General features: G+C 33.2%; 9 protein-coding genes across 14 annotated transcripts in view; 3 read left to right on the forward strand and 6 right to left on the reverse strand.

Annotated features, from left to right (window-relative positions):
• Positions 1 to 1,263: 1,263 nt before the first annotated feature.
• On the reverse strand, positions 1,264 to 3,111 carry LOC116348240 (ester hydrolase C11orf54 homolog). Of its 2 annotated transcripts, XR_004201778.1 has the most exons (7): positions 2,901 to 3,111; positions 2,705 to 2,810; positions 2,357 to 2,637; positions 2,125 to 2,295; positions 1,967 to 2,066; positions 1,412 to 1,911; positions 1,264 to 1,331 (listed from the first exon to the last, which is right to left on the reverse strand). XR_004201778.1 is itself a non-coding variant. In XM_031779151.1 (6 exons), exons 1-6 carry the CDS (start codon positions 2,958 to 2,960, stop codon positions 1,604 to 1,606), a joined length of 1,026 nt encoding a protein of 341 aa, XP_031635011.1. In that variant the 5' UTR covers positions 2,961 to 3,111; the 3' UTR covers positions 1,302 to 1,603. The 2 variants fall into 2 exon arrangements, 1 of the variants encoding a protein (XP_031635011.1); XM_031779151.1 differs by having other exon boundaries at positions 1,302 to 1,911.
• A 714-nt stretch (positions 3,112 to 3,825) lies between these two features.
• Positions 3,826 to 5,275, forward strand: LOC116348239 (SET domain-containing protein SmydA-8-like). The gene is made up of 2 exons (XM_031779150.1): positions 3,826 to 4,131; positions 4,259 to 5,275. Exons 1-2 carry the CDS (start codon positions 3,891 to 3,893, stop codon positions 5,272 to 5,274), a joined length of 1,257 nt encoding a protein of 418 aa, XP_031635010.1. The 5' UTR covers positions 3,826 to 3,890; the 3' UTR covers position 5,275.
• A 624-nt stretch (positions 5,276 to 5,899) lies between these two features.
• LOC116348263 (S-phase kinase-associated protein 1-like) lies at positions 5,900 to 7,033 on the reverse strand. The gene is made up of 3 exons (XM_031779181.1): positions 6,760 to 7,033; positions 6,346 to 6,634; positions 5,900 to 6,243 (listed from the first exon to the last, which is right to left on the reverse strand). Exons 2-3 carry the CDS (start codon positions 6,632 to 6,634, stop codon positions 6,062 to 6,064), a joined length of 471 nt encoding a protein of 156 aa, XP_031635041.1. The 5' UTR covers positions 6,760 to 7,033; the 3' UTR covers positions 5,900 to 6,061.
• A 1,444-nt stretch (positions 7,034 to 8,477) lies between these two features.
• On the reverse strand, positions 8,478 to 10,447 carry LOC116348238 (S-phase kinase-associated protein 1-like). The gene is made up of 5 exons (XM_031779149.1): positions 10,352 to 10,447; positions 10,071 to 10,205; positions 9,548 to 9,797; positions 8,969 to 9,257; positions 8,478 to 8,826 (listed from the first exon to the last, which is right to left on the reverse strand). Exons 4-5 carry the CDS (start codon positions 9,255 to 9,257, stop codon positions 8,627 to 8,629), a joined length of 489 nt encoding a protein of 162 aa, XP_031635009.1. The 5' UTR covers positions 9,548 to 9,797; positions 10,071 to 10,205; positions 10,352 to 10,447; the 3' UTR covers positions 8,478 to 8,626.
• Positions 10,448 to 13,227: 2,780 nt separating this feature from the next.
• On the forward strand, positions 13,228 to 18,125 carry LOC116348236 (chromatin-remodeling complex ATPase chain Iswi-like). Its single transcript, XM_031779148.1, has 8 exons — positions 13,228 to 13,432; positions 13,812 to 14,032; positions 14,111 to 14,311; positions 14,407 to 14,460; positions 14,753 to 15,768; positions 15,841 to 16,931; positions 17,024 to 17,184; positions 17,273 to 18,125. Exons 1-8 carry the CDS (start codon positions 13,364 to 13,366, stop codon positions 17,541 to 17,543), a joined length of 3,084 nt encoding a protein of 1,027 aa, XP_031635008.1. The 5' UTR covers positions 13,228 to 13,363; the 3' UTR covers positions 17,544 to 18,125.
• A 983-nt stretch (positions 18,126 to 19,108) lies between these two features.
• LOC116348269 (hydroxysteroid dehydrogenase-like protein 1) lies at positions 19,109 to 20,941 on the forward strand. The gene is made up of 6 exons (XM_031779192.1): positions 19,109 to 19,368; positions 19,502 to 19,624; positions 19,687 to 19,797; positions 19,879 to 20,099; positions 20,213 to 20,440; positions 20,505 to 20,941. The coding sequence occupies exons 1-6, from the start codon at positions 19,212 to 19,214 to the stop codon at positions 20,613 to 20,615; spliced, it is 951 nt and encodes a 316-aa protein (XP_031635052.1). The 5' UTR covers positions 19,109 to 19,211; the 3' UTR covers positions 20,616 to 20,941.
• A 145-nt stretch (positions 20,942 to 21,086) lies between these two features.
• On the reverse strand, positions 21,087 to 21,924 carry LOC116348216. Its single transcript, XM_031779126.1, has 3 exons — positions 21,853 to 21,924; positions 21,443 to 21,764; positions 21,087 to 21,376 (listed from the first exon to the last, which is right to left on the reverse strand). Exons 1-3 carry the CDS (start codon positions 21,922 to 21,924, stop codon positions 21,087 to 21,089), a joined length of 684 nt encoding a protein of 227 aa, XP_031634986.1.
• Positions 21,925 to 22,366: 442 nt separating this feature from the next.
• LOC116348265 lies at positions 22,367 to 24,079 on the reverse strand. 5 transcript variants are annotated; one of them, XM_031779187.1, is made up of 7 exons: positions 23,817 to 24,079; positions 23,690 to 23,757; positions 23,503 to 23,601; positions 23,254 to 23,374; positions 23,078 to 23,179; positions 22,892 to 23,014; positions 22,367 to 22,684 (listed from the first exon to the last, which is right to left on the reverse strand). In XM_031779187.1, exons 4-7 carry the CDS (start codon positions 23,358 to 23,360, stop codon positions 22,471 to 22,473), a joined length of 546 nt encoding a protein of 181 aa, XP_031635047.1. In that variant the 5' UTR covers positions 23,361 to 23,374; positions 23,503 to 23,601; positions 23,690 to 23,757; positions 23,817 to 24,079; the 3' UTR covers positions 22,367 to 22,470. The 5 variants fall into 5 exon arrangements, with proteins under 5 accessions (XP_031635047.1, XP_031635045.1, XP_031635048.1 ...); XM_031779185.1 differs by having other exon boundaries at positions 23,254 to 23,429; XM_031779188.1 differs by lacking the exon at positions 23,690 to 23,757 and having other exon boundaries at positions 23,254 to 23,429; positions 23,883 to 24,079.
• LOC116348217 (inverted formin-2-like) overlaps positions 24,033 to 25,712 on the reverse strand; it is a 63,590-nt gene continuing 61,910 nt past the window's right edge. The window contains exon 15 of the mRNA XM_031779127.1: positions 24,033 to 24,237. Coding sequence (XP_031634987.1) covers positions 24,033 to 24,237 — 205 coding nt within the window. The remainder of the gene's footprint in view (positions 24,238 to 25,712) is intronic.

A 25,712-nucleotide genomic window follows, 5' to 3' on the forward strand; every position in this document is an offset into this window, starting at 1 on the left:
AAACGGTTTACCTTTCACCGTTTTTGCCAAACACTACAGTCGATGATATGCTGGATATGCTGGAGGTAAACGAATGAGATTGAACCAAACTACATGAACAATAAAAAAAACTAATTTCATTCAAGGTCCTATCATTACCAGACAAAATAAATTGCTTGGTATAATTTTATATGACGAAGATGACTTGCCCAAAATATGTACGTTAATTCCTGGGCACTATAATTTTATTAAAGGCCCAAGAGTAAGTGTAATTATTAAATAGAGCGATTCTTTCAGCAAATTATTAACAATTTTCGCATTTTTACTCAACATATTTTGCTCATTTTATTCAACACAATAACGAATTTTCTATTTTAGGATTTTTATAGGAGGAATTTCGCATAAGTAGAACTCAAATTAAAACTGGAAAATCACACCGAGGCAGTTATTTTTTTAAAATTAAAAATACCTTTGATTTTATTTAGTGAAAGAAATTATCAGTTCATATAAGTTAATACATTAATACTTATCATAATGCCAAAAACCACAGCAATGAAACGACAACAACAATAACACATATTTTTACAGTTAAAATTTTGATGTCAAATGGTGTCGACATTGGTGACGGTATTTTGAAACAGACTGTGTAATCCATATCCATCGTATATGATCCTATGTAAAGTTCTATACTTGATCTAGTTCACATTGACGGTTCAAATCGTTTATGTCCACTAGCGTGGACATGGACTGTGTGTTTCTTCTGTTACATGTACGTTGTAATGGACAAGTATAGTAATATGGCGTCGTTCAAATAAATTTAAAAATCCGTCCACTCGTGCCGACACCATCTAGCACGGTAGTAGGGATTACATTGCTGTGCCAAAAACTGTTTGTAAATGAATAAAATGAATTGAATACTAAAGAATTTAAAAATAACACATTTCCGCTTATTTTACATTGAGTAATTCGATGGAACTTCTTTATGAGTTGATTTTAAAAAATTGCAATCCAACTTAAGGAAAAGTACTACTAAGTGTGATTAATTTATTTTTTATATCTACTTTATATTTTATTTTATAAAAAAATTAGTTTGAGCCAAAAGTGTTGCTACATAAATTACAACATTTACATATGTTTTAAATTCGACAAATATTTTTTGGTGTGCAACATCAAAGTTAGAATTTGTAATAGCTTTAACATAGCGAAGAAGCCTCAAATGTTTCAAATCTATTTTTGACCAAGCAATACCAAAAAGAAAACTTTTATTTAAAGAGTTAAACTTACGTGATTGTGGACTAAAGTAGAAACTTAAAAACCCGCGATTGGGGATTATAGTAGCGATTTCATTTATTCTGAAAACATGTAAAATGCTTATCATTTTTAATAGACTGAAGTTAAAGCTTAAAAGTTAATGACCTTTGGCAGTGTTTACCTCTTATTACAATAGAAATGAATATAATCGATTTTCATACAATTCTAGTGTTGTTCAGAAATGCGTAATCGATATTCCATCCTTCCTTAACTTCTATTTCAAAACAATATCAATTCTTAACTTGAAGTGAATCTGAAAATTACTTCTTCTAAATGAAACAATATGCGTGTTCAATTGCCGATTTTGACACCTTCAGTTTGGTCGATCGATGAGGATCGCACGTTGTGCAACATTGAAGTATGCTTCATATTCAATGGTGTCAGCGTTTGTGTCATATTCGTAGTGGCCACCCCATTTTCCATTTGAAAAGCTATGAAAATGTTCCACTTGCATGTTCAAACCCATATCGTCAGTTATGAATGTCCCAACCGAAGTGAGTGGCGCAGGCATGTTAAATAGTCTCTTCCATGTATTTGGATCTTTAACTGGTTTTAAGGGAAAATTCAATCCAATATGTTGCATTGTTGTCCCATTCTTCACAACAAATACTCCGCCAAGACCTGAATTTAAAATTAATTAGATTCAATGGACTTGATCGAATATGTTTAGACTTACCAACAACTTTCCAGTCAAATGCTTCATAAACTGCCTTTCGACATGCCGTAATAAAACTTGCTTCACCTCCGATACGCTTTTTTGCTTTTATTTGAACGACCTGTGAAAGAATGAAGTAGTACCTAGCAAATTTAGTTGACGCAAAAGTTTTGACGAACCTTTCCGCTTTTGCCCTCTGACACAAACATATTTCCCAAAAATGCCATTCGCGTTTCATTAGCTGGAAACTTTTCCATCTTTAAATCATAACCATTCTCAAGTCTAATGTAACCTAATCGACATTGGTTTACAATCGATTTGTCTTCGTTGACTTTTAAATTGTAGACTCCCTGTCCGAAAATGAGAAAAAAGTAATTCGGAGCTTTTGGTGGTGTGAAAAAATTGATATACCTCACAAAATTGAGTCTTAACCATGAACGGACCACTTCCAGCACCATATACTGAAAAAATTCTGGCATTCGGCAATGCATTTCGTCCAATGTCGATTAAATCGTAGACTCTTTTGTAATTGGACATTGGAAATAAATAGTTTAAGCTACCAACTTGAACATGTGCGGTATATCCACTCAAGCCTTTTGCAGCCAAATTAAATGGTGACGCTGTTAAATCCGGACAATCCACCACTTTAACCGATACTTCCGCATAGTTCTCTCTCAATCCCTCTGATAGCGCTATTTCGATAGAATTTGAAAAGAAAACGTTAACAATTGTGAAGTCAAGGCCAAGTCAAACACTTACCCTCAGCTAATTGACTTAAAGGTGGTGTATAAAGTTCGAAATCTTCGAACGATAAACGATGTTTTTTTATATTAAGTGCCGGAAATGCTTCACCGCTTACATTTGACTGTGGAAAACGTTGTTTTAAATGTTACCAAAATCATTTTTGTACCAAAATATATTTCTTATTTGTAAAAAAATAGAACAAATAAACCACCATTGATGTTGAAATTGTAATGGCAATCAGTACAACTAGTTGAAACGCTAGCCAAGTCATTTTGGTTCTGCTGTGAAATGAATATCTAAGCCCTTATTTTGAAATTGTGCTATGTAATTTGCTAACTGGATCAAGTTATTTTGTTCTGATGCAATATTCCTCACTTATTGCCAAAAACAAGTTAAATGTCTCTTGAAGTGAAAGTAAAATGTTTAGTTTTAACTCTGTTTTAACAATTGATTATACTGGTATTTATACTTAATTCGAAGCTTGAATTTCATATAGGCTGCGTGGGAATTCGAATGCATCGCCAGGTTTTGTTTATTTTATTTTATTATTTTGAGATAATATTGATCGAATATTTCATATCATGTACAAACCTATAGGTATTCTATACCTATAGGTATATGCGGAATACACGTTGAAGTAATGGAATTTTTTTTGTTTGTGGCAAACCGATCGCTTACACATAGAATGAGTGACTTTCTAATTTTGGTGAATTATTTTTCAAATTGAGTGAGTCATTTTTAACTCTGAATGATGCTTTTACTTCATATTAAAATGAGTGAGCTTTTATTCGAAAAACTCTTTACTCCATATTTGAAAAGAAAACAAAAACAGAATTTCTTGTTTTGAAGAATTTTGTGTTAAATTTTCGTTATGATTAATAATCAAATTTGAATACCGAGTCCACCAGGTGATGCACGCATCCATTTATTTATTAATATTTTTGCATAGTTTTGAGCCTCGATTGATAAATAAGCTGCAATATTTATAGAGTAGTAGACATATGAAAACAATTTACATCAACTAGAATATTTTAATATTTGAAAAAAAAAACAACATATTTTTTTCCGGAAATAATCTTAGTAACTTTGTCAATGACCAATTGTCGAAAATAATATTTGAAAATTAAAATTCAAAGACAAAAGTTGAGTTTTTATTCGATTGCTATAAATTTAAAGTCAATAATACGAAATTCATTGTGAAATGGCTGATGAAAAATTATGGAAAACCGTACCATTCTACCCAAATACATTAGTGGATTTATTCCAAAATGATATTGGCGACAGAATAGAGGAAAGAGTGAAAAAGATAAGGTCATGTTTAAGTAAAAAGAGATATACACCCTTTTCAAACCTATTCGAACAAAATCAAAATTTTCCTGATCTACACTATAACTTATCAATAACTCAAAATCAAACGTATGGCCGATTCGTACAAGCTACGGGTAATATCTAGGGGCAATTCACTTAAAAATTACCTTTCAATAATTTCAATTTAATAATTGTTATTGATTCTTTTTCGATTATTTCGATTATTTTAAATTGATTCTTCTTTTGTGATTCTCCCCTTAGGTAATATCAATGCTGGTGAAAAGATTGGTGAAGCAAAAGCTTTTGCAGCCGTTTTGGATAAAACCGATATGCCCTATTGTCTCACATGTTTTGTAACAAAAACATCGAAATTTCCGATATGTTGTGCGAGGTGTAAGGCTGTTTATTGCAGTAAAGATTGCGCAGAAATGAATAAAACACACAAATATGAATGTGCGACCATCATTCAAACCATCAAATTTGGACCAAATATTGATGCTAAATGTGCAATGCAGATGCTATTCAAAAGTTTAGCAATATTCAAAGAAAATGTCGGCATGATGTGCGAAGCTGTGAAGGGCATGCTTTCAGCGCCACATAATAATAATAATGCAATTCAAACAACATGTCCTGTGCAAGTTAACAATGGACGATCAAGATTTGTGGCGATTATGCGACTTGAAGGGGAAACTTATCCTGGATTTGAAAGTCATCTCATACTAGCAATTCATATCCTTCAAAAATGCGAGAAAATTGTGGAACTTTTCCATTACTATCCACATTTCCTGCAACATTTACTGGGACATTTTTTAAAAGCTATAAATCAAAATAGTTTTATGGTTCCAGTGCCCGATGGTGAAGATCGCACAGTTATCAGGATGTTAATATTCGATACGTTTTCTTACTTCAATCATGCATGTTCGCCAAATGCGTTGCATTTTATTGAAGGAAATCGAATGACACTTATTTCAAGTTGTCCGATTTCCACACAACAGGAAGTTAATATTTGCTATAAGGAATGTGGGGCAGAAAATGATACTAATCAGCGTCGCCAGCTATTAAAATCGGAGTGGGGATTTGACTGTAATTGTACTAGATGCATGTATGGACATCAATACGGAAAAGAAATTACTCAAAACGATATTGACTGTGTACCTCCTTTTTTGGATGTATGTAAAAAAAAGTTACAAAATTACGCAGGAAGTTTTTGGGACACATGGAAAGGCGCACTGATTATAAAGTATAATAACTTATTGGCCGAACGTGCGGATGTTTGACGTGTGGATGTTCTTATTTTAGATAAGATAAAAATGATCAAATAAATAAATTAAAAAATATTTCAAATTCAGTTTAAATCATCTCACGAGAAAATGTCATCTGTATATATGTAAAAACTAAAAATCATGAAAACTTGAATCATTTGACAATTGTTATTTCTTGATAAACAATTCATTTTAGAATTCTTTTGATCGCTTTAAGTGTTACAGCCTCGAACTGTCGAGAAATTGGAGAAATTTAGATCAGTTGAGATACAATTGCCATTAAACCGGTGGGTCTTGAATGCGGGGGAGTGCTAGAATAACATCTAAAACTCATTATTTTTCGAATTTCGAAAAATTTAAGATTAACATGAAATGCTGTGTTTTATTTGAAGAGATTTTGTGTGCCTTGAATTTGTCTTTTGTTTTTCGGCATGAAAAAGTAACGATCGATAAAAAACACTTTGGATACATGTATGAATTATTATGTTTATATTTTGATTATAAATTTTCGATCGCAATGGAACTAATTACAATGAGGTTCAATAAAAAATAATTCTATTTCACAATTGATTCATGAGAAATTGTTTTATAAATATATGTAACAAAAAAACTGAATGATTTTAAGCGATTTTAAGAGTGCTATAATGGATAGAGCGATGATGGATACTTTAGTCAAATTAACTGATTTACAATTGTGGAATTTCTATTGAAAATTTAACATTTTGTGTATTCATCTATTTTTTATGAAAACTTGCAATAAAAGAGTGAGTGATTCAAATTCGATTTATGTAAATCGTTGGTTCTAATTTTGTGCCGCTTCTTGTTCCGTTGGGACTTCTGGTAGGTCGTTAATAATGTTGAATGTTTTGCGAATTTCTTCGGGCGTTTTGCCTTTCATCATATTTGCAACGGTTGTGCATGTTACATCCATCAATCCCTTGATGTCCAAGTAATTTGCGGCCATTATGAGCTCAAACAGAGTGCCTGCGATTTAAAAAAAGAGAAAATTAGTTAATGTTTGTTCCATATTGAATTCATCGATGAATATTAAACGAATGCAGTTGAACATGATTATTTTTAGCTTACCTTGATCGATTTTCAAAAATTCAGTATCCCATTCGGAGATTGGATTGTTGCTGGCACCATTGTCATCATCAGCATCAGTTGGAATGGTTTCGCCCTTGTGATGTTCGGACCACTTTAAAACGCGATTCAAAATATCAGCATTGACTTGAGGTACCGGCAAAATGGCTCCATCTCCAGCTTCGATGCCACATTCATCCAACATGATTTTGATGGTATTCGACATTTTGGCGACTTCAATGTCAACTTCGAACTTTTCACCGTCTGATGATTGGAAAGTAATTTTCGACATCTGAAAAACACACACAAAAAACTTTCAATTAGTTTATCTCTTAGTTTTTACTCAAATCGAGTATTACTCTTTATATTGACAAGAAAATGTCAGACACAAATAAATAAATAATTTTTGGAACTTACGTTTTTAAATTGATTTTAGTTAAAACTCGAGAGAAAAAGAATTGGTTTTAATCACAATTGGCAGTTAAATGCTACTCTGGCGAAAAACTCGAGAAGAATGATATGGATCAAACAAAGTCCTGGTATTTATACCCTTTTTGACTCCAGTAATGTCTTAATGAGGTCATTTGGTATGCAGTCATTTGGTTTAGTTACAAAAAGTGCATAACTTGTGGCGGCGCTGTAATCAATAATTATTTTAGTTTTGTAAGTGACATCTTCCTGATAGTATATTTCCAACAAAAATAAGCGAAGTACATGTGTATTTGGATTGACCTAAAATGCCAACGTACCAGATGAAAATTATCCGATCATTATTATATTTTCTTTCGTTATTCTCATCATCTTCTTAATAACATTTTGAATTATAGATGGACCCAGTTTTATTTTTAAAAAATTACTTGATGAATAATGAAATGAAAATGTCTAGCCGTTTTCAAGAAATGGAGACGTTTTTGAAAATTCGGTATTTTTACTTGATTTTGTTCTGCTCAGCTATATATATTAGGAATTCAAGCTTGGAAATATGGCGATAGAAAGAAGAACAATAATTATGGGTACCATACCAAATTAAAAATGCCTGCTTCAAAATATACACTAATTTACTCTTTTTGTCTCTGATTCTAAGGAGTATGGATACTGATATGTCAAATAGTTTTAATCAAAATACAAGACGACGCAATTGATTTTCGAATGGATAAAATAAAATATCATTTCAAAGGGAATATGTTTTGTTCTAGGTTTCGATTCGTGCATATATATTTCAAGAAAACATCATTTGCGGATGTAAAAACGTTCGAAAATTTTTTTTCTCGATTTTATGGCTTGAATACAATAAATTCTATGCTTCTCCCAAAATATTTTTTTCAAATCAAATGATTACAAATAACAAAAGAGGAAAAAATCGTTTTCTTTGTAAAAATGCCAAAATATCTTAAAAAGGAGCGCAAATATCGATCATGCCTGAATAATGTTTCATCTTTCTCGTATGATTTTTATGACCAGTGGTGTCTTTTTTGTTTTCAAACGTGTAATAAAACATTTGAAACAATGCAAGAGATTACAAAGTGACTAATTTTAACTAATTTTCAGTTTGTTTCGACATTTTTTTGATGACAAAAATGTGAAAGTGTTTATTAATTTCGGCGAAAGGTCACTATTGATTCCTTTACTACCAGACAACATATCTTAATGAGGATGCATTTCTAATGAAATCCAGCTAAATATGTGAAAACATCTTTTCAATAAATACTTTACCTGACATACTAGGTGTGTGCCGAAAAGTAATAGAACAAAAGTTCACCCTTTATCTTTCTTCGTATATTTGGGATTGCTATCGTCAAAGATCAGAACAAATACAAGAACAAAGATGACCAGACAATATGTATATCAGATAATTGCATTTTTTGCCAGCCTCCCTTTGAACACATTAGAGAAGTTCTTTGTTATGCTCATTCTCTCGCTTAAATATCCTTATTGTTTCATACTATGGATTTCAATTTACAACATTTTACTTTTTAGATAGAGAAAACTCAATGTAACTTGCCATACAATTAATAGGCCAAAGATGCATAGATTTGTTTTGAGATTTGAGACTGGTTTTCGATAATCTCTCCATTTTCTCATTAGCATTATTTTGGATGTCTAAAAAGCAGAGACTAAATAAAATTACAACAGAATTTCGAGTAATTGTTCAGAATTTATTTTCCATTTTCAGTTAAATACGCTTAAATACATTTGTTTTTATTATTTTCCATAAAATACAAGAAAGAGTCGAAATTGATTTAACATTGATGGTAGCCAGAGTAAGATGAGTCATTGGTGTTGTTTATTTTTCCTCGCACCATTCGTTCTCTTTGCGAACCTGTTCTTCTTCGGCCGATGTAAAGTCATTCTTGATGTTGAATGTACTGCGAATTTCTTCGGGTGTTTTGCCTTTTATCATATTGGCAACCGTTTTGCAGCCGGCATCAAGCAAGCTTTTGATGTCCAAGTAATTGGCAGCCAGAATCAAATCAAATAATACGCCTGCAAATAAATTACACAAACAATTAGATACGTTTTCCAAACAATTGTGGTGGGCGACAAACTAAAATATTTCGAGTCGTTTAAACCAAACAGCCTTTTAACTTTTAGCGAAAGAACTAATAAAGGATTATTGTGTTTTTACCTTGATCACATTTCAAAAAATCAGCATCCCATGCTGAAATATCATCGGTGCGCTTTTCCTTGTTTTCATCATCATCGACAGGTTTATCGTTATGATGATGTTTTGCCCATTCTAAAACGCGACGTAAAATGTATGAGTTCACATTTTTAAGTGGTACAGTGGCACCACCATCGTCATCTTCAATACCACAATCATCCAACATGGTTTTAATAGTGCCGGAGCATCTGGCCACGTCGATTTCAGTATCAAATATTTCACCGTCTGATGATTCCAACTTAATAATGGCCATCTGAAAAATAGACATGAAAACAATGAATTATTTTAATTCTCACTTTTCCAAGCACTAATGACTTTGGCGATTTTTGTTGGTAGAAAAAACAATGCAATATTATTTACTTTTAAACGATAAACTTAAAGAACCTTGTATACTGAGTGAGACCTCTATACAACTCAAATGTGGATTTCAATGCGAGTGAGAGAGGCAATAAAAGCCTCACTTTTTATACAAACTTCTTTAAGCACGAAAATTATAATAGAAATGGTTTGAGATCGTAATTATAAAAAAAAATGTGAACTTACTTTTTAAGATGACTTTTTTTTATTGAAAAATAAAAGAACTGCGTTGGATCACTTTTTTTTGTTCACGATATAAACTTGCTCGTCCGAAAGATACGATAAGAATGATGTGCCGAAATGAGTGATGTCCTGGTGTGTACACTCATTTGCATGGCTACAAGCGGCCTCTTTCTAATGACGTTCATCTAATCACCTCATAGTTTCTTAGATTCCCACCAGATCCACAACGAATAGATCTATTACTCCCTTTTTCCTGAATTCAAACGTATACCAACAAATAATTACTGTTGAATAGTTTATATTTGTGTCCATGGGAATAAAAGTGGCAATACAAAAACGGAATCTGAAGAACATCACATGAATCTTTTTTACATAGTATAACTCCATACAAAAAATTTTTTTATGTGACGTTCTTCAGATTCCGTTTTTGTATTGCCACTTTTATTCCCATGGATACATTTCCATCAATGTTTAATATGCTTTTATGGAAATAAAAATATATGTAAAGAATAAAGATATATCTTACCTTTTTTTCAATCAATGAAAAGGTGTCGTTTTTCTATTCACTACTAGTAGTTACTCAATAGCAATAGTTCTGCGATCCATACCATAGTCATTGCACGGACTGTTGGTCAGTGTTTAATGACGGAGGTAATGTGATCTGTTGATAAAAAGCCAAAAACACAAGTTAATTAGACAAGAAAGTTTGATTTTTACGAATGAACGATTCGTTCAGCAATGAAGAGTATGCTGAATTCAAAATATATTTTTTTTCGGAAATAATAAGAGTTTCGGGATGTAACTCACCAAATCGAAATTGATATGCTTCGAATAATCCCCTTTCATTGAGTTTCATCAATGTACTTGGAGCCATTTTCATCAAGTTTTATCAGTGATTGATGGATTCAACGAAAAGTTTCAATGGCCATTACGAACAATTATTTGTTGAGTGAAGTGGTTGTATATTTGTTGAACTCAACAAAACCGGTTGCCGAACAAAAGTTTCATAATTAGATATGCTGAGATTTTAATATCAAACGTGATTGGGGATCATAAGTTTCAGAAGTTTGGTTTTCATATTTCCATGATGACTTCTGGCAGGTAAGTGGTTGTATACTGTTCAGCATTGAAGGACCTTTGATCCTCTAAAAACATGGTAACAACATGACCCCTAACACTGTAGAATAATGCGGTCCAATTTTTCATGATCACTTCACAAGCGAACAACTTGTTTTGGATTGAGTTCATGTTTGAAGACTCAGAGAGTCGACCGTGCTTTTCTTTCGGGTCCAAAGGACTGGAATCATGTCTTGGCTTCTGTTGCGTTCGTATAGACGTGTTTTTATGATCCTATAGGATCATATGTTAAGTTTACTTGGACATTTCCTACTGCCAAATAAAAGGTTGAATTTCTGAACAATTTTCGAATTATGTGGGATGAAGGTACACACTGCCAGGTGATTGTGCAATATTGAATGTTTATCGTGGGATTGTATGCCCAGATATGCCACAATTTAATTGTAAAAGAAACTTCGATCCTATATCAAACGGTACCTGGGTGTTCCTCGATGACATCAATTTTCGAAGGATCATCGCGCAATGGATCTCTGTGGCTAGCACCATGACGATGGGATTGAGTGAAACAGTTGTATACAGTGGCAATACATAGTACTTCCTTTCCATACCCCAACTTAGGTCGGAAGTAATACTCTTGAGCAGAGACCTCTCTTTGAAAACTTATTGAAAATTAACTTTTTTGTAAATTTCATTTTTTCACGAAATCGACATTTTCCTACTGACGCCGTAGCCACACCACAAAACTGAAAACCGTTCTCTAAAAGCTATTGTTCATAAAAAATGTCAAGCTTTACGAATATGAAGAAATTTGGTAACAGTGCGGGAAAGTTAGACTTACGGATGTAAGTTCCTTTTTATTTTAATTTATATTTAATATTAAATATTCGATAACGAAGCAATTCAATTTTTTCACAAACATAGCTGCTCCGAAAAAGTTTAAACAGTAATATTCAAAAGAACATGAATTGTTCGCATTTATTTGTTTGCACTGATGAATCGGTAAGTCGTTTTCATACGCTCACACAGAGGCATTTTCTATATTAACTCTTCGATTTGTGTATTATGAATTGTGAAACAATGCACGCGTGCCAATGCAATTTTCGTGTGATCAACAGAAGAATGTGTGTTATTAGCTTATATGATGTGCATTTTGGTTGATTTTACACATTCTTGGCAAACCATGATATTTCAATAATAAAAAATCAATCCCTGGATTGTCAGCAGTTCTCAATATTCGTATATACATCGAAATTCATTCAATCGCACAAAATATTGCCTTGAGTAGAAAGAAAATCCAACATCTATCACCTGAGATATGCAGGGTGCTTTATTGATATGAGCGATATATAGTAGAAGTGCATGTGTAATGAATTCATTTGGTCGTGAATATTCAGCTTATATTCATTTCTATTAAAATGTGTGTTTTTTTATGCACAAGCCCGGACAAAAAGGACTCATTCTTCAAACAGCCCATAAGTGCAATAAATTCAAAACTTTGTATTCATAACAACTGCTTTGACTGCAACAGAACTGGACACACACAGAAAACACCATACGCAAGAAGTATCAATTTTGTAAAACTTTAATAGTAATGAATTTCATCACATCATTTTGCTACCAGACACAAAAGAATGTGTCCATTTCAATGAATATTTCAAATATTTTTTCAAGCGTAGTCATTCATTGATCGCATTAGATTCAACATTTAGCCATCGATGACGTCCGATTTAGTCATAGTGTTTTCTGTATGCACACAAGCGCGATATATGTGTCGACAAGACTTTGATAGTAAAGAACACAACAAAAGCGAAAAGAGTAATGGAAACAGATGGAAAACGAATACAAACACGCCATAAAATTGAATCATATATTGAATGAATTTAATGATTTTGAACGATTTCGTTTTCAATGAAAAAAAAAAGACCTTAACAAACATTAGAATTGAAATCGATAAAAAATAAAAATAAATCACAGAATCCACGCAAAAACTCAAAGCAGACTTGTGTTCAATATGAATATGTTTTACGATGGAAACAATATAGATGCTTGAGCCTATATGAGTTCACTGATGATGATGAGTGATGAAATACACTGGAATATTCATAGAACGAAGACAAAAAATATATTATTTATTTCAAAATATATGCAATAGATCACAAATGCATCATTGAATAAGAAAACATGTGAACAAAACGCTGTTCAGTCATATTTAAATGTACATTTCCATAGAACCGGCGATTTGTTTTCCAGAATTTGCCGTGAACTTCGCCTCAATACAAGCGTATACTTGTAGAATACATGTATCTTTGGTTCAGTGGAGCAATCAATGTAAACGGTCATCTGGTGCTTTATTCTCACTGATTTTTCTTCGAAAAAAATGGAATATTTTTTATATTTTGATTTTTTTCAAATTTCAATAAAAAAATAAAAATAAAAACAAGGAAAAAATAGAAAAAAACCAAATATTTTATTGCAACAAGTGGTTAACGCGTTTCGATGCGTTCATCGCGTCCAGCGAATTCAGATACGAGTGAAGTTGCTGCGAACTGAATTGTTTGACAAGCCGCTCTTTTTACGCACACATACAGCAACAGCAGCTGCTTGTGCTACACTCACTCTCAAACAAACGTATATAGTGTGGATTAAAGAGGCTGCATTTGTCGCACGCTCTATTAAATTTTTGTTAAAGGCAATTTTGTTTGGTTTTTTGTCGATTGAACGTTTTAAAATTGGATTAAAATTATGTCTGACGACGAACAAAATAACGAAGCAATGGAAACCAACGAAAATTCCGACAGCAATGAGAATTCGGTAAGTTTATTTCGAGTGAAAAGTTTTTTTTTGTTAGTGCAAAAAAAATCCATACTTCATATGTTTGATGGTGGTGTTGCTGCTGTGAGTGAAGCATACAGCATAGCTTTCCATTTCACTTTGTCGCACAGCCACCATTCATGTACAAAGCAAGCGTCTCAAGACGACTCATTTTTTTTCGCTATGTATGGATACACGCGAAATAAAAGAATTTATGTGCTGAGTGAAACAAAGGCTAAATTGAATGAGCATTATGTATTGTGTGTATGTGCGGGGTTTTGAATGAATGGCGTCGTCTTTTATGTTTGCCTTGTTCCGAATTTTATCTTATTTCGTTGTTTTGTTTATTGAAAACAAAAATTGTATGAATGATAAATAGAATGACGGTCAACCGATGGAAATAGAACAAGTTGATGCCGAATTGGACAACAAAATGGAGAAAGATCGCTCGAAACGATTCAACTTTTTGCTGAAACAAACGGAAATTTTTACACATTTCATGACCAACACTGGCTCCAAATCACCAACGAAAGTTAAAACGGTGGGACGACCCAAGAAAAACAAAGAAGTACTATTGGAAGCTACTGGAGATCCTGGAGAGTATGCATTTTTTACATGTTTTTAGTTGATGTTTTTTTTTGGAGAATATTTTTAATCGATTTTTCCATTTCCACACAGCCATCGACATCGTAAAACCGAGCAAGAAGAAGATGAAGAATTACTTGCTGAAACAAATACAGCATCGAACGTATTTCGTTTCGAAGAATCACCACCGTACATTGAAAACGGAGAAATGAGAGACTATCAAATCAGGGGTCTCAATTGGATGATTTCGTTGTATGAAAATGGAATCAACGGTATTTTGGCCGATGAAATGGGGTTAGTTGGATTTTATTTCATATTATTTATTTAATGTTTTTATAATTCTTACAATGTAAACTCACTCAAAAAAATTTCTTATCATTTTCAAATAGTTTGGGAAAAACTTTACAAACCATCTCATTGATTGGATATTTGAAGACACTCAAGTAAGTTGCAACGTTTTATGTTTAATTTCTGTGAAGTTTTCTTTTATCAGTTGTGTTTTTCTTTGAAGTGAAATATCGAAATGAATTGAAATTAACTGAAAATATCTTTGAAGGGACGTTTTTCTATTTATAGTTTAGTCCATTTATATGGACATTCAGTGTTTTCTGTCATTTTTTTGTGTTTCATCAATTTTTCAAAATTATTCAAATAAACAAATTCAAATTAGATTCCAATCCAAATCAATTGTAATTGAATTTATTCAATAAATGTTCCCAAATTTGCCTTCCGCAGAAAAGTCAATGGTCCACACATTGTCATTGTGCCGAAATCAACCCTCCAAAATTGGATGAATGAATTTTCGAAATGGTGTCCATCGGTGAAAGCGGTTTGTTTAATCGGTGACCAAAATTCCCGTTCCGAGTTCATTCGTGATGTTTTATTATCCGGTGAATGGAATGTGTGTGTTACATCATACGAAATGTGTATTCGTGAAAAGAGTGCACTAAAGAAGCTGTCATGGCGTTACATGGTCATCGACGAAGCGCATCGTATTAAAAATGAAAAATCCAAATTGTCGGAAATTTTGCGTGAATTCAAAACAACAAATCGTCTACTCATCACCGGAACACCATTACAAAATAATTTACATGAATTGTGGGCACTGCTCAATTTCTTGTTGCCGGATGTCTTTAACAGTGCTGATGATTTTGACGAATGGTTCAATACCAATCAGTGTTTGGGCGATGATTCATTGGTGAAGCGTTTGCATGCGGTGTTGCGTCCATTCTTATTGCGTCGCTTAAAATCGGAGGTGGCCAGTGAATTGAAACCGAAAAAAGAAATGAAAATTTTCGTTGGCCTGTCAAAGATGCAACGTGAATGGTATACAAAAATTTTGATGAAAGACATTGGCATCGTCAATGGAGCCGGCAAATGCGAGAAAATGCAATTGCAAAATATTCTGATGCAATTGCGAAAATGCACAAATCATCCATATTTGTTTGATGGTGCAGAGCCCGGACCACCATACACAACCGACACCCATTTGATTTACAACAGTGGCAAAATGGTTGTGCTCGATAAATTGTTGCCAAAATTACAAGAGCAACAATCACGTGTGTTGATCTTCAGTCAGATGACACGAATGTTGGATATACTTGAAGATTATTGTCATTGGCGTCAATTCCAATACTGTCGTTTGGACGGAAAAACAGCGCACGAAGATCGTGATCGTTATATCAGCGAATACAATTCGGAAGGAAGTCAAAAATTCATTTTTATGTTGTCAACACGTGCTGGTGGTTTAGGTATTAAATTTTTTTTTCATCATTTTTCAATAATTTGAAAAAACATTTTTTTTCGTTGTATCATTTTTCAAGGTATTAATCTTGCCACCGCTGACGTTGTCATCATCTTCGATTCCGATTGGAATCCTCAGATGGATTTACAGGCCATGGACCGTGCCCATCGTATTGGTCAAAAGAAACAAGTGCGTGTTTTCCGTTTTGTCACCGACAATACGGTTGAAGAAAAGATTGTTGAGCGTGCCGAAATCAAGTTGCGCTTGGACAAATTGGTCATTCAACAGGGTAAATTGGTTGACAGTAAAACAAGCCAATTGAACAAAGATGAAATGTTGAGTATGATTCAACATGGTGCAAATCATGTGTTTGCATCAAAAGATTCCGACATTACCGACGAAGATATCGACGAGATTTTGGGTAAAAGTGAAGAAAAAACTGCCGAACAAAAGAAAAAATTGGACGAATTGGGCGAAAGTTCATTGCGCACATTTACACTTGATACAGCCGAAAAAAATCATAACATTTATCAATTCGAAGGTGAAGATTTCCGTGAAAAGGCCAAAATTAATATTGGTAATTGGATTGAACCGCCAAAGCGTGAACGTAAAGCAAACTATGCAGTTGATGCTTATTTCCGTGATGCATTGCGTACATCGGAACCAAAAGCACCGAAAGCACCACGTCCACCCAAACAACCAATCGTTCAAGATTTTCAATTCTTTCCACCACGTTTGTTTGAATTACTCGATCAGGAAATATACTATTTCCGTAAAACGGTCAATTATAAAGTACCACGGAATCCAGATTTGGGTGCCGATGCCGTAAAAGTACAACGTGACGAACAGCGCAAAATTGACGAAGCCGAACAATTGACCGATGATGAAATCGCCGAAAAGGAATCATTAATGACACAAGGTTTTACCAATTGGACAAAACGAGATTTTAGCCACTTCATTCGGGCTAATGAAAAATACGGACGAGAAGATATTGACAATATTGCCAGAGACGTTGAAGGTAAAACACCGGAAGAAGTCATTGAGTACAGTCAAGTGTTTTGGGAACGTTGCCAAGAATTGAACGACATTGAACGTATCATGAAACAAATTGAACGCGGTGAATCGAAAATTCATCGTCGAGCTTCGATTAAAAGAGCATTGGATATAAAGGTAAGACAAACAAAGTTCCTGTTCCCAATTTTTGTAATTTTTTTTTTCATGAAATTTCAATTAATTTTATTTTCAATTGAATTCATTCATAGATGTCGCGATACTTGGTGCCATTCCATCAATTGAGAATTTCGTACGGTACAAACAAAGGCAAGAATTACACAGAAGAAGAAGATCGTTTCCTTGTTTGTATGCTACATCAGCTGGGATTTGACAAGGAAAATGTTTACGAAGAGCTCCAAGCAGCTATTCGGTAAGACACCTGTTCCGATTAGAAAATGTTTCGAAAACTCATCATTAATAAAAAATTAAATAATTTTTTTTTGTCATTTTTAAAACAGGAATTCGCCACAGTTCCGTTTCGATTGGTTTTTGAAATCACGTAAAGCGGCCGAATTGCAACGTCGCTGCAATACGTTGATCATGTTGATTGAACGTGAAAATCAAGAATATGAGGAACGTGAACGTCTCGAAAAAAAGAAGAAAGCAGTCAAAGAGAATGTGACATTAACAAATGGCAGCAACGGTGCATCGCCCGCTCAAAAAGCTGCCCAGAAAAGGAGAGCCGAAAGTTTGAACGACAGCAAAACCGGCAAAAAGAAAAAGAAATAAATTAACATACATATACACACACACTTCCACCAAAACTAATGGACACATTCTCAGGGACGCTAATAATTACTATTACTTCTAATTTTTTTCCCTTCAATTCCTAGCAAAAACAACTACATTAAAATGACAATTATTTAATATACACAGACTTGTTTGCGTTTGCGTGCAATTTCTGTTTAGATTATTTTAATTGTAGATTTTTCTTGAGTTTAAGACTGAAAAAGTATGTACTTAAAGAAAATAGCATCGGTCTGGCTTATATCACACACACAGAAAAAACCATAGATATTTCAGTCTCGAGATATTACACACATACAAAAAAAATCTAGCATTAGTATATTAATAATATCACATAGAGTGTATACTTAGAATAGAGAGTGTTGGGTTGTCACACGAATATTACAGACATTTCAATACAAAATTATTATTTATACATTTTAACACTGTCTTTGTGTCCAATATTTTAGAACCTACACACTTATTATAATTATAATATTGATTAATATGATATTAGAGCGAGTCGAGTGTATTGACATTTACTTTTATGAGATCAAATAAATTATCACTTTTATCGGCAGCCAATTTGACATGGTGTTTTTCTTTGCAAAACTTTGAATTTCAAATTAATTCGTCCAAAATTCAGGGAAATTTAAATAATTTTTTTAAAAATGCCTTATGATAGAAAAATCAAGAGCAAGAAGAACATTTTTATTAGAATGTTTTCATTGAAAAACCTGCCACACGGGTTGCACAACAAAAACATTCAATGCAGATTAGATTGAGTTCAATGCACACAATATATTAATTTGTCAAATGATTCCATCAAAGAGGTGCGCTATGTGTTGTGCATGACTTTTAATTGGTAGATCAAAGCAAAATTTGTACATGCAAAACGTAAGGAACGACCATCAAAGTAGTGTAAATTTGCCGGTGCTAGAACCGTCAAAAAAATACACTACTCATCAAATTTGCATGACCGGTTTTTTTGAATCAAGATTCTCGTTCACTGAAATTAAAAGATTCAATAACTCTTACTTTTGAGTTTTTTTAACAACGTAAACGACTAATTTATTTTCAATTTTTTTTTGATGACTCATAAACCACATGCTCAACATCCAACGTTTTTTTTACCATAACAAACATAAAATTGTCATCTGTAGTCGTCGCATGCAAAACCGGATTCTGGTTACCGGAATGGAAGAGATCACCAAAAAAATACATACATTTGATTTGTCTATCTTCTATTTTTACCAATTTTGGTGTACATTTATATGCGAATTTATATTGGATGAGTAGTCAATTCTTGTTCAATCAAAAAATGATTAGAAATAAAAATCGATTCCTGTTCCCGCTTGAATAATTTCCATATATTTATAAATATTATTGATAAATTTTGAACAAGAATGAGCAAGTTCATGTTTTTGGTGTTATTTGATAAATATTTGCTAAATGTTGCTAAAAGTTGATATTGGCGTCGACCAAGAATTGACTCCCCATCCATTTAATGGGGGAGTAAAAGCATCATTTTTGGCGAAGAATAAATGTCAGTCTTGAACATGTGGTTCGGAGATGAAGACCACATTTGATATTTGAATTCATTTAAAATCTAGACTTTATGTGGCAAGTAGTGTTCTTTTACTAAAGTTTTTTAAGCATAAAATTTCAACCATGTCTTGGCTCATCTATACGATTGGATTGTATGCATTTCTTTGGTGGTTTATTGATAATTTCAAATCATTGTTTCAAATTGCATGGAATTTACTTGTGTCATTTTTACAACCAAAAAATAATGTACCACTGAACGAAAAATATGGCAACTGGGCCGGTGAGTATGGAGTGGATCAGATCAAATTTGTTCTCAGTGTTGAGAAAAAAGTGTTCAATAGTTAAGATTTGATAGAATTTGTTGTCAACCGAAAATGTTAAAAATAGAAAATTGTTTCAATTTCATATACTAGTGGTGACGGGCTCAACGGATGGAATTGGTAAAGAGTATGCCAAACAACTGGCTCATCGTGGTGTTAATGTTGTTTTAATCGCCAGAAATGAATCGAAATTAGCTACCGTCGCAAGAGAGATTGGTGAATAACGTAAAAATTGAAATAAAATAGCAATTTAAATAATTTTTTATTGATTCATATAGAATCATTGTATCCGGTGCAAACGAAGATTTTGGTAACTGATTTTACAAATGGTCGAGAAATATATAACAACATAAAATATACGCTTAGCACTGTTCCAGTGGGCATTTTGGGTGCGTATCTTATGGTTTGATTTTTAATTGTAGTGAATTAACTGTGATAACATTCAATATGTTCTCCTCCTTGTGTTCAAGTCAATAATGTCGGACAAATGTACGAGTTCCCGGAAGAGTTGGGGAAGGTGTCAGACGATTTAATCTATAATATGATCTTAACGAATGTAACGGCGGTTACAATGATGACGCGACTGGTGGTTAATGACATGAAACAACGGCAAAAGGGTATAATTGTAAATGTTTCGTCTGCCATGGCATTACAACCAACACCACTGTTATCGGTTTATGCAGCGAGCAAAGTGTGTTTTATTTCAAATTGAGTATTGGTGTTCCAAACCCACATTTTTTGGCACCTCTAATATCTATCCGAAACTAGAAACTGACTAAAAAGTTCAAATATTGATTTGTGTAGGTTTATGTGAAAAGTTTTACATTGGCTCTTCGTCATGAATGCAAACCATATGGCATTGATGTACAATTACTTTCGCCGTATTTTGTTCGAACAAAATTGAATAATTTTTCGACGAGTTTGATGGCCGGTGGTCTATTCATACCAGATGCAGAAACTTATGTTCGGTCAGCCATTTCAACATTGGGCAAATCTGATGAGACAACGGGATATTGGCCACATGCTATTCAGGTTGGTTGTCATTAAATTATACGTATTTTGACATTTTTCAAATGGTTTTTTTTTTGTTTTACAGTTTGCATTTCTAAAAATGCTACCAGTGACATTCCGTACAATGATGATTGAATCGCTTGCCAATCGTTTTCGAGCTGAATACTTTTTGCAACAACAACAAAATCGATTTTAAACATTCAAACACTATGAGCTGGAGTTGAATTGTTCATGCAATTTTTTCATAGTTAAATATTTAATCGTATTTAATAAAACATCAAAAACTCACAAAAACAAACTTTATACAAAACTTATGAATTCCACCGTTTTTGATCATCATGTTCCTCGCATTAGTGTTTGAAAACAATGAATCTTTTGTTATTTCTTCGAATCAATAGAACAGCGATATTTACAATGTAAGAAAAACCGCTTTCACCAAAAGAAACAAAAGGTTCTTTCGCATTAAAGAAATTAAGAACAGCTAAAGGAAATGTTTACCAAACGTGACCAAACGAAACTGTACAAACATACACAAAGAATATATATATTCATTTTAAAATCGAATTTAATTATTATACTTGAAAACATTTTTCTTTTAGAAAACATCACTTATTCTTCTTCTTTGTAGAATTATCTTTTTTTTTAAATTGTTGATAATGAAGTTCGTTCAAATCTCTCGTTCGAAAATCAAGTCATCGCATCGTTCTTCAATGCGTTTTTGGGTGACTTTCCAATTTGATGTCATTGCCACAGTGAATGATTCACGTTTTTCGCCATCGCTGTACAGAAATCGAAGATGTAGCTTTCGTAGTTGCTTGCATTCGCCAACGAATTGAATCATTTGTTCAGGCGATGAAATGAAATCACCGTAGACAAACAGTTCGTCCAATTTCGTTAGCTGAACAGCGAATTGCATCAAATGTTGATCCATGTTTTCATTGGCCAAAATACATAGACCTGAAAATGAAGCAGTGACTTTATTTAATGCCTGAGGAGTAATTACGCGTATTTTTTTATTATTACCTGGCATAAGCACAAGTGTACGCAGTTGTTTGTTTTGAACGATGAATTCGGTCCATTTTTGACTTTGGCAGGAATATCCGTTTAAAACCAAATGCTCGAGTCGATCAAATTTGAGTGGAACGCGCGACGACGGATGTGTGCCCATACCAGAAATGTGCACTGTCAATTCAACAACCGCTTTGAAATTGATTGGTTCACCTCGGTACAATGATGGGCTGTCATTTTGATACTGCATTTTAAGCACCTCAAGTTCAGGAAGCAATTCGTTGATCATGCGTATCATTTCGATATTCAGTTGATCACCAAAACGTAACGTATTTACCTTAATATTAAATATATTTTGATGAGCAAAAATGTTTGAAAAATTGATTTCGAGTTTATCAAGGAAAGAAAAAACAAAGAGTGTTCACCTTTCGTAAGTCTGGCATGCTCAAGAGCATTTTTCGCAAATTCTGCATTATTTGATCGGCTTGGTCAGCCATTTTCACTGACTGAAAGAATAGAATGCACCAATTATTATTTTTCAGTAACTGGATTTGGTGTTGAACTGATATGAAATTAGTACTTACGATTTCTTGTTGGAATTTTTCTGTGTGAGTTTCGGCCGCAGCAATAGTTTTTTTAACGATTGATTGGAAAGAAATTTTTATATGTGTATAGATTGAATTGAATGGCAACAGCACGAATTCGATGTGATTGTGTTCTGAGTGACGACGATTCATTCAAATATCCATCGAATGTTTTCAGGATAACAAATACACATTCACAAACATATGATCCACTTCATTTTTACATACACTCACACATATCGCTACAAGCTCATGTCTACGTTTAGGGTTTGTTCACAAAATGGTTTTATTTTTATTAAAATGTATTTACAAAAAATTGAAAATGACATCAATTCGAAAAATCGTCTTAAAATATTTTCGGTGCTTTAGATTTTAAATTCAATTGCCGTGGTATAGCAATTTTGGTTTTTTTAATTAAATTTTCAAAAAATAGAATCATAAATCAAAATTAAGTTCGGTTTATAATTCATTTCGTTCCGCCTTTTGTTTTGGTTTTTTCAAATCCTTGGAAAGTTCTATGGCTCGCTTTTCAATGCTTTCCCAAAAATCGAAAGCAATTTGATTTGGACGCCGGCCAATCGTTAGCCCCAAATTGTTGATATCCAGAAAGAAGACTTTGTCTTGTTGAACTGATTGAAATCCCTCGATTGGTTCATTTTGATAAGTTGGCGTTCTGATTAAAAATGATTTTTTTTATATAACCACTCTCAAAACGTCAAAAGGACTGAGTAACTCTGTGATGGTGCCGTATTCGGGTGTACATGTATTCTATGACTCTGCAATACATGCAAATCTAAATATTGCACCAGCACAGAACTACTCTACTCCTTTGACATTTCAAAAGCACCAAAATATTTCCGTTATATTGACAAAGAATTACCCGTATTTAGCAAGGTTTGTATAAATTGTGCTAATATTATCAATGGCTTGGAGTGAGACTTTCGATTCTTTGGTATGATTGTTTTTAAGAACTTCCTCGTAAAGCGCTTGAATAACATCAGATCTAAAATAAAAAGTCATCAAAATATACGCAGAATTCAACGACTTATTATTTGAACTGACTTACCGGAACAAATAATATATATCATCGCCATGCGATGCACCATATATATTAGCGACGTCTGGACTTCGAGGGAAGAATGTGATTAGACTTGAAACTACCGAAAACCTTTTTTTCACCACAAAAAAGGACATCGTTGTAAATTCATTGAAAAAATCCTTAAAAGATCGAACTGCTACTACCAGAGATAAAATGTCTTTCCACTTGATTTGGATGCATGAGTTCTCACAGCCTTATCCGTTCCATATCCAAAATTCATGTCCAATAGAAGTTCGACATAATGTTTCATTGCCTGATTGCTTTCTACATTATCACCAAAGTAAAATGTTCGAATTTCATTTTTTAGATTAGTTTTTTGCTGTAAAAAAACCACAGAAATGTCCAAAATTTGAGCGAATTTATGAAAATTGTTGATTTTTTTATCAACTCACCTCAGTGTCTACTTGCAATCCTCGAATCGGCAATAGTAAATTTGAGCTGGAATATGCATCTTTTTAAGAAGGAAACAATGAAGAATATCCAACTAGTTCCTGAAGTTAAAAAAAGCCAATTTAAAACTTGTACATAATTTTTTTTTTATTAGCAAACAATTGATGTCATTGTAAATAATGCATCTACGTTAACTTGTGATGACTCGTAAATCTCCTTTGGTGATTGAACAATGAAAGGTTGTTTTGCATCCTTTCCTATTTCAATAAAAATCATCTTAATATTCAAACAAAAGATTCAACCTGAAATAACTTACTTTCAATGACCGGTCCAAATGGAATTTCGAAGAACACATTCGAAGAAAGTATTAAACTATACTCACTAAGCTTGTCGGCTGAAACTGTCTTCAAAAATGTCACCAACTCATCAGTGGTTAAATTTGCATGACCCATATCGTTGGAAAATTTGTGTGCAAATTCCAAATGATCATTAGTTGGGCTCATTGCCCAGTAATTGTCGATTACACCACTCATTAGAATTGCATTGCGAAAATATTTTCTTGATTCAGCTGATAACATTTGGAAATAACGTATTCATCATCACGGCATATTTTCAACAATTCGGTTAATGATGTTTGATCAATTGAATTTTCATACAGTTTGTGACCAATCAATTTCTTGGTGTATGCGCCGGCTGTCCAATGAACGGTGTTTTCTGATTCAAACATTTTGCTATTGCTACAAATGAATTCAATTACATGATCGTTTGGCACACAGACGTGCGGAAGCGCGTTGGCACATAGTGCTTGTATTTTGACATCGGCCTCGAATGATGCCCAAAATGCAATTGATTGTCCTTTTCCCAATTGGCGCATACGCATGCATGCCTGCACGGTTTTATCACGTGTAATATCACCCGAAAGTGTAATATAAATGTTAATAAAAAAACTCTACTTTTTTTCTCTAATTAAAAAATTAATTCCTTTATAAAGAATCTTTTGGAAAACCTCTACAACACAATGTTTTGAAACGTACGCGTATCATATAGATGGTAAAAAGTTACTCTTGGAAGGACGAAAAAAGATTGCGATTATTGTCATATAAACAATAAAAATAATTGTTCACAACCATACTTTTCTCTTTCATTCTCTCACGTTTGCAATCATTGACAAACTTGTGTCGCTTATTTTTTTTTTTTTGCTTTGCTGTAGAAATAAACATATATTCAGTTTGGAATCACTTCAATTTGAAATGTTCCCCAATTTCTGAAATATTGCTAATTAATTAAAATTAACTGTTTTCGGCCTGTCCAAAGAACTCTCTAAAAGAACCGAAAATAACGCAAAACAGAGATTTTTACAACTACACTTCAAAAATAAATAGTGGTGCAAATATGCTTCAATATAGATGATTCGAACACTTCTACAAAACACCGCAACCATGCATATTGCACAATGAATGTGTAAGATATATTTATACTGAACGGAGAACGATTGTGTTATTTTGCATATATACGAAATGACGTATATATTGAGATAAAAATATGTGCTTCTCTCTCATGTAAACGCTCATATACAAGATCGAAATTCGGCTCAGATTTTCGTCTGTGGTCGCAAATACGGGACATCATTTTGAATTCATTTTACTGTTGAATCTGTTCCCAAACGGACGCATTATTACAAAGACTAACAACATTGAGTTTTTTTCCAAAATTCAGAAGAGTGAAAGAAAATAAAACATTGCAAGCATCATATATAATCATTTATTGAAATACACATCGGACTGGGTGAGTTTTAACATAAAATCTATTCCAATTGGTATAGTTGTTTGTTGCTTAAGTGGATTGAGATAGTTTGGCGTTGATTTTCAACAATATAATATTTTGAATTTAATCATCGGTCAAATTACTTGCCGTCTTTATTTCAAGATTCTGAAAATTGATGAAATGAGAAGGATTAAATATATAATCAAATATATCGAACGAAATACAATAAAATAATAAATAAGTAAATTTATTGATTCGATCTCCCTTGCTTCTTTGCACGTGAATATGTGTATTAATTAATAGAAATCAAATTATTTCCGAAGTATGGACTTTTCGATTGTGTACATCATTTTACTTTTCCGCACACACATAGTGTGAAAAGGGAAAGTATTGTAATGGGTCAAAATTTACGACATCTCAAAAACATGTTTTCTGGACGTTTCTGAGG

Source organism: Contarinia nasturtii, unplaced genomic scaffold (genome assembly GCF_009176525.2).
Source record: "Contarinia nasturtii isolate CC-2019 unplaced genomic scaffold, AAFC_CNas_1.1 Cnas_scaffold_2367, whole genome shotgun sequence".
In the NCBI taxonomy this organism is placed as follows: Eukaryota; Metazoa; Arthropoda; class Insecta; order Diptera; family Cecidomyiidae; genus Contarinia; species Contarinia nasturtii.

Excerpts from the sequence above, each read along its gene's own strand:
- LOC116348263 (XM_031779181.1), bottom strand. The coding sequence starts at position 6,634 with ATGTCGAAAATTACTTTCCAATCATCAGACGGTGAAAAGTTCGAAGTT. Across the intron at positions 6,244-6,345 it reads ATTTTTGAAAATCGATCAAG|GCACTCTGTTTGAGCTCATA; the intron begins GTAAGCTAAAAA and ends TTTAAATCGCAG.
- LOC116348238 (XM_031779149.1), bottom strand. The coding sequence starts at position 9,257 with ATGGCCATTATTAAGTTGGAATCATCAGACGGTGAAATATTTGATACT. Across the intron at positions 8,827-8,968 it reads TTTTTTGAAATGTGATCAAG|GCGTATTATTTGATTTGATT; the intron begins GTAAAAACACAA and ends ATTTATTTGCAG.
- LOC116348269 (XM_031779192.1), top strand. The coding sequence starts at position 19,212 with ATGTCTTGGCTCATCTATACGATTGGATTGTATGCATTTCTTTGGTGG. Across the intron at positions 19,798-19,878 it reads TGTTCCAGTGGGCATTTTGG|TCAATAATGTCGGACAAATG; the intron begins GTGCGTATCTTA and ends CTTGTGTTCAAG. Across the intron at positions 20,100-20,212 it reads CGGTTTATGCAGCGAGCAAA|GTTTATGTGAAAAGTTTTAC; the intron begins GTGTGTTTTATT and ends TGATTTGTGTAG.
- LOC116348216 (XM_031779126.1), bottom strand. The coding sequence starts at position 21,924 with ATGGCTGACCAAGCCGATCAAATAATGCAGAATTTGCGAAAAATGCTC. Across the intron at positions 21,765-21,852 it reads GCATGCCAGACTTACGAAAG|GTAAATACGTTACGTTTTGG; the intron begins GTGAACACTCTT and ends TTTAATATTAAG. Across the intron at positions 21,377-21,442 it reads TACACTTGTGCTTATGCCAG|GTCTATGTATTTTGGCCAAT; the intron begins GTAATAATAAAA and ends CTTCATTTTCAG.
- LOC116348236 (XM_031779148.1), top strand. The coding sequence starts at position 13,364 with ATGTCTGACGACGAACAAAATAACGAAGCAATGGAAACCAACGAAAAT. Across the intron at positions 15,769-15,840 it reads AACACGTGCTGGTGGTTTAG|GTATTAATCTTGCCACCGCT; the intron begins GTATTAAATTTT and ends TCATTTTTCAAG. Across the intron at positions 16,932-17,023 it reads AAAGAGCATTGGATATAAAG|ATGTCGCGATACTTGGTGCC; the intron begins GTAAGACAAACA and ends ATTCATTCATAG.
- LOC116348240 (XM_031779151.1), bottom strand. The coding sequence starts at position 2,960 with ATGACTTGGCTAGCGTTTCAACTAGTTGTACTGATTGCCATTACAATT. Across the intron at positions 2,296-2,356 it reads TTAAGACTCAATTTTGTGAG|GGAGTCTACAATTTAAAAGT; the intron begins GTATATCAATTT and ends ATTTTCGGACAG. Across the intron at positions 1,912-1,966 it reads ATTTGACTGGAAAGTTGTTG|GTCTTGGCGGAGTATTTGTT; the intron begins GTAAGTCTAAAC and ends TTTTAAATTCAG.
- LOC116348239 (XM_031779150.1), top strand. The coding sequence starts at position 3,891 with ATGGCTGATGAAAAATTATGGAAAACCGTACCATTCTACCCAAATACA. Across the intron at positions 4,132-4,258 it reads CCGATTCGTACAAGCTACGG|GTAATATCAATGCTGGTGAA; the intron begins GTAATATCTAGG and ends TTCTCCCCTTAG.
- LOC116348265 (XM_031779188.1), bottom strand. The coding sequence starts at position 23,360 with ATGAAACATTATGTCGAACTTCTATTGGACATGAATTTTGGATATGGA. Across the intron at positions 23,180-23,253 it reads GGAAAGACATTTTATCTCTG|GTTTTCGGTAGTTTCAAGTC; the intron begins GTAGTAGCAGTT and ends GGTGAAAAAAAG. Across the intron at positions 22,685-22,891 it reads ACAAACCTTGCTAAATACGG|AACGCCAACTTATCAAAATG; the intron begins GTAATTCTTTGT and ends ATTTTTAATCAG.